General features: G+C 39.1%; 1 protein-coding gene across 1 annotated transcript in view; it reads right to left on the bottom strand.

Moving 5' to 3' along the window:
- ston2 (stonin 2) overlaps window positions 1-12,743 on the bottom strand; it is a 37,511-nt gene that overhangs the window by 3,036 nt on the left and 21,732 nt on the right. Inside the window, 2 exon segments of the mRNA XM_048190777.1 lie at window positions 3,049-3,251; window positions 4,928-6,802. Of these exon segments, the coding sequence (XP_048046734.1) occupies window positions 3,049-3,251; window positions 4,928-6,802 (2,078 nt within the window).

Genomic DNA, 12,743 nt, shown 5'->3' with positions numbered 1-12,743 from the left:
CCAAACCCCTGAAAAACAACCCCATACCATAACAACAACCCCCCTCCACCAAACTTTATACTTGGCACAATGCAGTCAGGCAAGTACCATTCTCCTGGCACCCGCCAAACCCAAACTGAGAAGCATGATTTGTTACTCCAGAGAACATGTCTCCACTGCTCTAGAGTCCAGTGACAGCGTGCTTTAAACCACTGCATCTGATGCTTTGCATTGCACTTGGTGATGTAAGGCTTGGATGCAGCTGCTCGGCGATGGAAACCCATTCCATGAAGCTCTCTACGCACTGTTCTTGAGCTAATCTGAAGGCCACATGAAGTTTGGAGGTCTATAGCTATTGACTCTGCAGAAAGTTGCCGACTTCTGCGCACTGTGCGCCTCAGCATGCGCTAACCCCACTCAGTGATTTTATGTGGCCTACCACTTCGTGGCTGAGTTGCTGATACTCCCAATTGCTTCCACTTTGTTATGATACCACTAACAGTTGACCGTGGAATATTTAGTAGTGAGGAAATTTCTCAAATGGACTTATTGCACAGGTGGCAACCTATCAGGTACCACGCTTGAATTCACTGAGCTCCTAAGAGCGACTCATTCTTTCACAAATGTTTGTAGAAGCAGTCTGCATGCCTAGGTGCTTGATTTTATACACCTGTGGCCATGGAAGTGATTGGAACACCTGAATTCAATGATTTGGAGGGGTGTCCAATAGGGGTGCAACGGTTCTCCACTTACGGTTCGGTACGCACTTGCACCGCGGTCCATCTCGAATGATGACGCATCTATTGGTTAATATGGTTTGTTTAAAATAGCAATGTGGAAAACGGACACAGAGTTCAGATAATGTATGTTTCAGTCGATGGATGCACAAAACGTTACAACAACGATAATCAGAAAGCGTGGACAAAACAGTCACTCTTTGTAAACTTTGTTCACTGCGAGTGCCATAAGCTCTAATGTCCAGTCATTTAAGCCGTCATCACCCTGGTGTTGATAGCGCGCGAGCGCAGGTGAGACCTGAACAACACACGTTGCTATCTGTATTTAAACTAAACTCATTTAAGACTTGCTGATTTAAACCTTCAAGAACAAGACGCGAAAGAGAACTCGCACACGCTGTGAGAAGATTTGTGTGCGCTCATCCGAAGCGCGTACACGCTTATTTCATTCAGCGCGCAAATACTGAGTTCTCTTTCAAGTCTTGCGCTTCAGCGGACAAATTCGTACAAAAATTATGTCAGCATGCCCGTCTTGGCGAGTATCCTAGCAAACATAGTCAGTTATGTCTTAAGTGAACGTATATTAGTCGAGAAAGACATCGCATTTATTGTTAAATCAAACAACAAATAACAAATCAGTCACTGCTCTTGACTGAATAGTTTTTGTAACTTCAATAATGATTAATCTTTATTTATTTTATACAGTAAAGATAATATGTCCAATATAGTGTGTGTGTGTATATATATATATATATATATATATATATATATATATATATATATATATATACATACTTTTATTTATATATATAACAAATGATTACCTTCCTAGTAGGGTGTGACGAGACGAGACTAGATGGCCAAATACATGACTAGAAAAAAAATATTCTGCAGGTGTATTTGAAATGTTTTAACTAATCATCTTGTAATGAATGTCATTTCAGTTCTACTTTCTGAGTATGAATTATCATATGCACTAAAAGACAACAATACTCAAGCACTGTAAAAGGTTTTGCCACTAACTCAACTGACTGGCTTCTCTCCTGTATGATTCAGTCTCTTCAGACCTTACTGTACATGATTTATGAGCTTCTACAACTTTTGACCTCCTAACTGAACTCCTTTTCATAAACTGATCATAGAAATAAAACAGTATAAATGAAAATGTTAACACTTTACAATAAGGTCTCATTTATTAACATTAATGTATTAATCAACATCAACTAACAATGAGCAATATCTTTGCTACAGTATTTATTAATCTTTGTTTATGTTAGTTAATAAAAATAGTCATTCATTGTTAGTTGATGACAGTTCACAGTGCATTAACTAATGTTAACAAATGAAACCTTATTGTTTGTACTTAATAAGATTAAGAGAAAACTGTTCATTCATTTTTATGGTACTTTACAATAAGTGCAACCATAATCGCACTCTCTCAATATTCAAAGTACAAATAAGACCAAATTTTTCTTTGATACAGAGCTAAGAGATGGTTACAACTACACTGCCCAGCCTAAGATAGCTTTCATATTGAGAGATATTTGCATTCATCAGGGAGCCGCTTTCAAAATGCGGGGTATGGAAATCGCGTTTGAATGCGCCCTCGCGTTTACTTTCACTTTCACTGTCACGTGCACTCTGTGAATATGGAGCGGTGGCAACCATTATCTAACTTAAATGTTTTTTTATTTAAATACAAAGCAAAACGTTAGTGGAGGTGTAATGAGAAATCTCGTCACACCCCTACTTCCTAGTGCTTCCGCCAAAACTGCACTTTCGTATTCTTCAAAAAGCTTACACTGTATGTCCTACGAATTCCCAATTCTTCTTACGGAAAAAATGTAACTGGCGCTGCGTTCGTTCCATAAGTAGAATAGGGAAGGCGTAGGACATACAGCGTAAGCTTTTTGAAGAATACAAAAGTGCGGTTTTGGTGGAACCACTTAGAGGGCGATCATTTGTTTATATAAAGCATATACATTTTTTTTTTTTCTGAAATGACCGATCGTTTCGCTAGATAAGACCCTTATTCCTCGTCTGGTATCGTTTAAAGCCCTTTGAAGCTGCACTAAAACTATTATTTTGACCTTCAACCGTTTGGAGGCCAATAAAGTCCATTATAAGGGAATAATCATGGAATGTTTTCATCAAAAACCTTAATTTCTTTTGGACTGAAGAAAGAAAGACATGAACATCTTGGATGACATGGGGGTGAGTAAATTGTAAGGAAAATTTGATTTGAAAGTGAACTAATCCTTTAAGTAAAAGTTTGCACAGCTTACTCCACCCTTCCCTCACACACACAAACACTCACACACATAGAGAATACCTTATAGAGGTAATGTGATTTGTAGGTGATCCATTTTTTTAAGTCAGTTCTGTCCCCCACGGACAGAGAGCGAACAATGGCTTTGGACGCAGAAGCAGAGGGCATGTCAAACTCAACCTCTACCAGGCACTCAAACTTAGGAGGCACCTCCCAATCTGAGCCCAGCTCCAAACGACAGAAGAACGTATGAGGATGTCCCAGTGCTACAAAAAAAAAGAAAACATCCACAACCGTATTAATGTTATGTATGCAATATTAATGCAAATAATTAATTAATGCAAATTACTAGATGACATTTTAGATGGAGCTGTGCCATGTATAATTTAACATTAGTATAGAACTGGCCTTGATTCTGCTAAAATGAACTGAAGAAAACTCAAGAAATGTCAGGTGTGCCAGACTTGATATCAGTGATGCTAAATAGTATTGGTTTGTGTTCATCTTGATGGTGACTCATTTACAATATGTAAAATATGTAAAAAAAAAAATAAAAAAAAAAAACCCTAAACATGATGTAAATACCCCTCTTGTGAAGCAAATGTATGGCTTCAGAAGACTACAACTTTATAGAGTCTATAGCAGGGGTGGTGAACTCCGGTCCTGGAGAACCACAGTCCTGCAGAGTTCAGCTCCAACCCTGGTAAAAACTCACCTGCCTGTAGCTGTCTAGTAACCATTCAGACCTTGATTAGCCTGTTCATGTGTGTTTGATTCGGGTTGAAGCAAAACTTTGCAGGACTGTTGCTCTTCAGGACCGGAGTTCGCCACCCCTGGTCTATAGAGTCCTATGAACTACTTTCATGATACTTATATAGTGCTTTTTTTTGTCATTTTAGGAGCTTGACAGACATTCTTCAAAATATCTCCTTTTGTGTTCTTTAGAAAAAGAAATTCCATATGGGTTCCATACAACATGAGGGTGAGCAAATGATGAACAATTTTTTTCCTTAAAAACAACTTAAGAGAAGAGAAAGAAAAAAAGCTCATTGCACTGAATTGTAAAGCTCAGGGATGTCAGACACGGAGTCTGTGAATTAACAGATAATGACAGCTTGAGCTTTGTCTAACCAATCAGACTCATGCAGGGGGAGGGGGTCCCTGCTGATGTACTATTGAAAAGCCTAAAGCACTGGCCATTGACAGAAAAAAAATATACCAGCCCTGGTCACAATGCAAATGCTATGACAACAGAAAATCAACAAAAAGGATAAACGATTACTTCTACACCACTGCACTTGCTTAATGCAGTCAATACTGCATTAATAAGCATGGCTTGTTACCACAGCCTTTTTAATGATTTGGGGGTTTGTGAGAATTTATTCAGCAGCATCAAAACATAAAAATCCTTAATCTACTTTGTATACTAATATTCTAACCATGATAATAGAGAAAAACACACTAAAATAAGAGTAGAATTCTCAAATACTGGCATTATTTCATCTTTCATACATAGAAATAGCAAAATCATTATACAGTAACACTAGGAAAAAGTCAGAATTGTTGGCTCATTTTTTGACTTGATCGATCTAACCTTCATCTGATGAAATACAGCAGCTAGATAAAATAAAACAGCTCTGATGTTGCATAAGAGTTACAGAGGAGAACAAGATCAGTTTAACTTGAGAGTGCATCATGGCTATTCTACACTAATGCTATATCTAAATATTTAGGTCAATAAATTGACAAAAAAAAGGGAAGAACATGAGTACTCGGTAAGAGCAATTGATTGATTATGAAAAATAATTGTGTGACTTCAACTACTTTTTTAACTTCGAAACAACACAAGACACCTTCTTGCATTCAAAACTTTTCAAAGTTCATTCATGTTGCCGCATCATTTGACACCATAGCTACCTCAAATTCAGACCTAAGTTCTCACCTGCGTTCTTGTCAGGCAGACGACTGATCCTCCACACCACAGACCTAAAGGCCTGTTCGTATTTAGCCGTGCCGAGCGTGACCCTCATGGCTGGTTCGGGCCCTGACGTGCTGGTTGAACCAAAGCTGGCTCCTTTATTGAACCGAGCCTTCAGGGATTTCTCTCCCGTCACACTCTCGCGCCTAAAGTTCTTTGCCCAAATTTCTGGTATAGGGTAACGGATAGCAACGTTTTCACATGGTATTAAAGTTAAAGGATCCCGATTGGATGAGAACCCAGTTGACATCACCAGCCAGGACTGCACCTCCACTTCCGCACCCCTGACACAAGCGACAGTTCTCAGGGTGAAGGGAAGGGTTTTTTCTGCGAACGCAGTACGAAAACGCAGCAGTTCAAAGCGACGACCAACTGGAGGACTAAACGTAATGGCTCGGGACTCTGTGAACTCTAACTGGTCTGCACACTCATGCAGTCGACAATCCCGCAGTTGAATCCAACGTGACGTTGTGTTGGGAATTATGTCATGCCGAGAAACCACCTCTTTACCTTTGACCTGGACATCATTGAGGCCGATACTACAAGGTGGAGATCCATTTAAAAATGCTAGCATGTTCACTTGGGTCAAAACTAGTTGCTCCAAGATACGGCTGTCCCCTTTGGACAGAATCCCATAAAAGTTATCCCTCACCTCCACGTGGACCTCCTCCTCAGAGTAAGTCGTTGGCCAGTTGAGACCTTCTTGATCCACTGAGAGGCCTACAAGCCTCTCCTGCAGAGCATGACGAAAGCTCAAGAAGTCCTGGTAGTTTGTGGTCCCAAGCTTCACTACTTGCTCTCTTACAGGCAAATGAACCACCGTGACCTTGGGCTGGATCTTCCTCTTCTCCTTGTAAACCACCTGGTCTACACTGATGGTATGAACCCGGCCGTTCTCATCATAGTTCTGAAGCTTGGGTTCAGATATCTCATGCTGGGAGTTTAACTGGAATTCTTTGAAGGGCTTTTCCAGCCCTTTCTCATAGAAAAGTTGCAGCTGGCCAATGTTCGTCAATCTGACAAATATTGGTCCCCAGTGGCGTGAGGACATGATGTTCTTCTTTTCAGGGATGCGCAGGAGCATGGGCCAGCCTTCCTGAGGAGTCATGTGGTCTGGTTCGTAGGTGGAATCATCTGGGCAAACTTCATCCACCGAATCATCTGGTAGTGTAGGACTGCCGTCACGGTCAGGGTCAGAGATGTGTATATTCCTGAGTTGATCCAGACCATCTACAGGAAAGCCTGATGGGACACTATCTTTTCTAACTGCGGAGTCCTTCTGAGCTGAAAAAAGCAAAATCGATTCTTTTTTTATATCAGCATCTTGATACTCAAAGAACGGTGAGCTGAAGCTGGACACATTCGGTGCCTCCTGACACAAGCCAATGCCTTGGGACGTTTTCAGGTCTCTTTTGTCAAAATAGGCACTGAAAGGGTTAATAGGAGAAGGTTGTAGGTTGGAGAACTCATCATCCAGGAAAGGGTTCTTCTTGTTGTAAGGGACGCTGTTGTTCGATAGTGTGTTATCAAAGGCTAAGATGGAATTGTTGCCATCAGGGGTCAAATCCAGGATGTGTCTCTCTGTCATCTGGCCCAAAAAGGAAGATGAAATCAAGTTGCTGTTGGCATCCTGCAGTGGAGAATTGTTCAGGTTATCCAGTTTTATATTAGACGGTCTCCCTGGAGGCTGGAAAACTGAGTCCTCATCATCATCAAAAGTAACCCAACCGGTAAAGTGGTTGGAGGTGACATATGAATGGCCATTACTGTGTTGGTCATTTGCTGTCCAGTTGAATGAATCCATGTTCATTCCTTCATCCTCTTGGCACACAGAAGAATCTATCAATAAAAAAAGAAGACAAAGCCGTTTCAACACTTCAGATCAAATTTGAGCTCTCCAGAATTTAATAATGAATACTTTTTCAGAAGCATTCTCTCAAAGGAATTAACAGAAAGGCAGGCAGAAGAAAATAGATGACCACCTTGGTGTTTCCACTGTCCTTTGAGTTTATTTCTGAAACCTATTTCTGAAAAGTCACAATGGTTGAACTATTTTGGTCTAAATAAAAAATTAAAAAGACATTTCCACTAACAGGAAGGAGGCAGATTCCAATCAACTACAATTCATAAGCACGCAGACATACATACATACATTCACTCTCTTTCCATGCTATGCATTTATTTTAATATAGGTATATTAATATTTCATTAGAAGAGGTGTAAGTGACTTCACAAAAATTAATTTTTCAGGTTGAGATTAATGTTTTTTGCACTAGGATTAGTTTCAGGAACAATGGGATAGCTGAATAATCAATTTCTTTTTAGTCACACCAAGGTCACAGATGACAGTGGCTACACATCACGAGAGTTTGAATTAATTTGTGCAATTCCCCTACTTCTTAGCTGCAAATAATTTGACTATTTACCAAATTATAGACATTCTTATTGTTAGATTTTTTTTACTCTAATCCACAATTATTTAAAAATGTATTGTAATTCCCATGCAGCAGTTCATCACAGTCTCCTTGGGCCTTCACTTTGACTCATTAAGTACATTAACATGCACTTTAAAAGATTGATTTCACAATAAAACAGCCCAGGTGAAAAAAAAGTACACTAGTATAATGTACTTAAAGTGCTCTATTTTCACACACTAATTTTGTACTTAATATACTAAAAATTCTGCTTTAGTACTTCTTAAGATTATCTTAAGAACATTTAAGTGTACTCAACTGTGCTATTTTGAGACGCCATGAAATATGAACTAAAATGTGCTTATAATAACATACTGTCTCTATTAGAAAAATATGTTTAGTTACCACTTGGAGTACACAATCCTTCTGGCTTTTTGGGTTTTAAGCAGGTGTCAGAAAAGTTACCACAGGTATAACTGGCTTGTGACGGCCAAGCGTTCATAGAGACGGCGCTTTTTTTAAAGGCCATTTGCACTAGTAATAAATTGAATTATTGCTGTCAAAAAGAAGGAGTTCATTATTAAACATCAGTAAATACTTTTGTGAGCTAATCAGAGATGGTGAACACCCCTGCTCATTTACCATGCTATTATATCAGGCTACCAGCTAACCTCAACATTTAAGACATTTGAAACAATTTTCAGCTCAACTTACTTACAGACACCAGCGAGTGTTTATGGAAAATACCAGAAACAGCTTGAGGAACATAGTGTACTATAAATGGTAACTAAATAAATTTTTTAAATACAGAGATAGTGTATTAAAAGCACATTTTAGTTAATATTTCATGGTGTCTCAAAATAGCACAGTTGAGTACACATAGATGTACTGAAGATTATCTTAAGAATTTTTAGTATACAAGTACAAAATTGGTGTGTGAAACTAAAGCACTTGAAGTACATTATAGAAATGTTCTTTTTTTTTTTCACCTGGGAGTAATTTGTCTTTTAAAATGGCATGTAAACATGTTTTATTTGAAATGAAGACAATAATTCTAAATTTACCTTAGGCAAATATGTATAAATAAGAGTGATAGCAAAAATAATCATTCATTCATTAATGAATCCTACTGCAATTCTGGTAGTTTGAAATCATGCTCAAACTCTTGTCTGTTTCAGTTCTCCAATGCCAAATTAGAGAGAGTCTTTACCTGTTGCTAGGCACCAGCATTCCCCACCTCAGACCTACTTTCTCTGCCAATGCAACAAAGCACTCAGTGAATGGTCTGTCTCATGCTGAAAACTGGCATGACATCACTATGCAATGAGAGCATATGCACACCCAGACTTTGACACATGCTAACTCACAAACAACATTTTTTAGGATCTGTAATAGAATTATAGACCAAATCAAAAGCCATAAACAACTAATACATCTATCGGGATCCTTTGTACTTGAATTTTTCAGGCTCCCTCATCCCAGTCTCTTAAAACATTTACTATTTAATGTGAGAGAGTGTGTGTACTATGGCTTGTGGCTTTGTTAATCTTCTCATATTAGTTCAACAAGGTTTATCACATTATAAATCTACTCATCTGAAACGATGACTATAACAGAAAGTAATAAAAGGCTACAATACAAAATGTGCACACACAGAAGCGACCACAGACATAAAGAGGCTCAGATTTTATCAGCCCTGGAGGTAGCAGGTTAAAAGATTATCTCAGCTCAGAAAAAAATGCAATGTCCCAAACATGAATACAGCATCTGCGCACCTCCAAAGCAAGTTTGTTCATGTTCTTACAAGAGCTACATCAAATCAGCCAGAGGGTGAGATGCAAATTGTAACCATCAAGGTTCAACCAAGTTCAAGTTAAATTCACTAACAAAATCTTAATTTTTCTTCCAACAAAGCTGCAGTTTAATTACAAAAACACTGCATTAGTTTTCTTCTTCAGTATTTAAATGTTTTCCAGTAAAATAACAATAGTAACAATACTTTAAAACAAGACCGACTTATTAAGCAAAAGTTACTTTCTGAGAATATATCTTTAACCATACTTTTTTTACTTGATGCAAGCATAAATCAGTAACAATTTATTGAGGTTTATGCTTATAACAAGAACAACAGTATCCTACACAACTTTGCTTCTCAAAAAAATGTATCTTAAAGATTAAGAAAATAATTTTTTGCAGACAGTCTGTTCTACAGAGTAAATCATGAAAGCAAAAGCCTGTTGCTAAGCATCAACTTACTGGTATTTCTTCAAACTTCCAGCTCCAAGTAAATCTCAGCATGGATAGAGTGCTGATCCTGAGGCTGTATAAGCTATGCCAAGTGGGACTCCATCAAATGCTCAAATCCCGCTTCTTTTTTAAAACAAACCACCCGATCTTAAAATACAGAACTAAAAGATGAATATATGCTTAATCGACAATAAAAGATGCCCAATTGCTCATGTTATACGATTCATAAAAGAGGAAGGAAGAATGGTGAAAATCAAAACATAATGATGATCCACAAGCATTTATAAGCCAAAGTCAGACAAAATTTTCAAAGCCTGTCACAAAGCAACAGTGCAAGGAAAGACACTCACCAGTACAGCAGAGTCAAGAGTCCAGGTGCTAAAGAGAGGAACAGATGGGACACCAATTGTGAGGCTTCACTAAGGCATCATGCAGTAAGTAGCAGGTCACATGACCTCCTCTGTCTGTGGACATGTAGATGCCTGTTGGTCTGCCTGCCTCACAGGAGGAGTCTGAACTTTTTGACAGGCTGCTGTCTTTTCAGAAACTCTTTGCCACACCTCAACACAGAAATGCATTCTTTGAAATACGATTGGTGGGAAGCAAGTTGCCCGCACTTAGTGCCCGCACTCTCTCATGTTTGTCTGTAACCATGTGGAGGAGCGATTCTGAATAACCCGATTAGGTACGTGTCAAATAAAAGAGAAGAAATTATGTGGAAATGTGAAACAGAAACTGACTCACCAATAACATGATGTTGTGCAACAAACAACTGTATTTAAACAGCTATAAAATGTGCAAGTCAACTGGCATCTGACTGCACACTAAGAGCTGAGACAAACAGGTAACAGCTTGTGTTTGTACTGATGTCCTGATCTTCTTTGAGATCGCTCAATCCTTTCCTACAGCACTGAGCTACTGACCTTTATTTTGCTGGTTTCAGATCAGTCCTAATCAAACGCAGAGCATTAACAAGGGATTACTGCAGAATTTTCTCTACTACACACGCACCCATTCAAGACTGATTATCGTTTACATCAAATGAATGTATTGATCTCAAGATTGGCACTCTTTGTAATATTTACTTTTAAATGCCCATTTTTAAAGCCTCAATCTATGCTTTGCATGATGTATCCCATTTGAAACTCACCAAACTATGCTGGTGAGAAGCAGGCAGAGGTTTCCTATAATTGTGAAACGGAGTGATAGCTGCAGGTGTTAGTCACAGGAGGCGGGTGTTTTGCGAGGACATTTGCAGGGGTCAAAGGTCAAAGTCAGTGAGGAAGCGTGCAAGATTCCCAGCAGGATGTGCTCTTAAACAAGCTGTTGCTCTACTCTATAACCTCTGTTGATCTGAGATTACAGTTAACTTCTGCTGTTCTCTGTAGAGATTTGCAAACTGACGACAATGCCCCTCTGTGTGGGCTACGCTGGATATGACAAAACCACATTCACACACGCTCTTTCTCTTCCTCTCTTGACCGCACACACTCAATGCATCTCAACGGACAACACCATTCTTATGCACAACCGGAAATGGAATAAGAAGGAAATGAAAATGTGCATTGCATATCAAATGCACTGCACGTCCTGATAAAGAACATAGTCAGCCATCCGTGCCTGTGAATTAGCCTAACACAAAGCTTTCATAAAGACCTGCCTTGCACCATACAGCTGCATAAATGTTCATATTCACTCGTATCCAATAGCCTCGACGTACAATGACACATTCATAACTACAATGTTTCATTCATGAATAATCGCAATCTGTAAATCACACACAAAGAATCCCTCTAAAGAAAATATTTGACATACAGTGCTTGAAGTACACACAAGCCAAGAACATGTGCAATGTGTACAAACAGTAAAAGCAGGTCAAACAATTACATCGGGGGGAGGGCTATGTACACAAATAATTAGCAATTACAAGCAAATTTACTTTCAATTCAGCTGTAAATAAACAATTGTGGACCAACACCCATGGGTCACATGGTAAAAAGAAAACAAATAGAACGACACCCTGCTGCCAGTATTTCAACAGTGAGAGCAGGAGCAAAGGCTGGTGGGTAGGTCTAATTGTGTCTCACATAGACAGGCCATATGGAAAATCCAAAACCCCCAAATGCTTCTACAAAGACTTATTAGTGATGATTGCTATAACTCTAGCAAAGCATTTAATAAGCATGTAGACCATTTGTACTACAGGCATGAATGACACCTCAAATCTTCAGATTTGTTGAGGACCGGTATTCTGACATTCATTGGATGAAAAAAATCCCATGGCCTTACTCTGAAGGAGCAACCCAAGCCATATCAAGAGACCAGAGGCCTGGGAATAGCATTAATTGAGTAACCAGAAAGCAGCATCCAAGCAACCTCTCAGAACACCTTTTTTCAACTCACATATTCTTCAGAAAAAAATGTAGTTAGAACAGATTATTCATTCCGTTATGCTACTATCCAAAGTGACTTAAAGGGTGACCTATAATGAGCCTTTTACAAAATGTAATATAAGTCTCTGGTGTCCCCAGAATGTGCCCCACAGATCATTTATTATAGCTTGTCAAATTTGCCCCTATTTGGGTGTGAGCAAAAACACACCGTTTATGTGTGTGTCCCTTTAAATGCAAATGAGCTGGTGCTCCCGGCCCCCTTTCCAGAAGAGGGTGGAGCTTTAACAGCTCATGCTTCCACTTCGGTTGCTCAACAACAACAAAGCTGGAGAATCTCACACAGCCAAAATGACGATTGTCAATAACGATGTTCAGCCTTACATTGTTCAAACCGGAGTCGGACACTGATGGAAAGACTCAGAAGTTACAACTTTTAGAATGCATCTGGACGTTTCTGAATGGTTAAATGGTGGATAAATTGTATGTTGTTGCTGTGGAGTTGATTCAACTCATTAAGCATGTGCCATCATGTTAATCTTTTGTGCAAATCCAGCGTTGAATTGACTCTAGTTTGTGACGCAGTCCGGCGTAAAATGACGGCATGCTAACAACAATCTACTACAGCAACTCTTCCTCTTCTCTAAAGCAGCCCAACATGGCCTCGCCCCCTTTGTTGCATGTTCTCGGGGGCAGGGTTTATGTAAATTTTGGGGTTTGTGATGTCAC

This window comes from Megalobrama amblycephala, linkage group LG5, assembly GCF_018812025.1.
Source record: "Megalobrama amblycephala isolate DHTTF-2021 linkage group LG5, ASM1881202v1, whole genome shotgun sequence".
Lineage (NCBI taxonomy): Eukaryota > Metazoa > Chordata > Actinopteri > Cypriniformes > Xenocyprididae > Megalobrama > Megalobrama amblycephala.
Note: the sequence above shows the minus strand (reverse complement) of the source record. Positions and strands in the feature narration are given on the sequence as shown.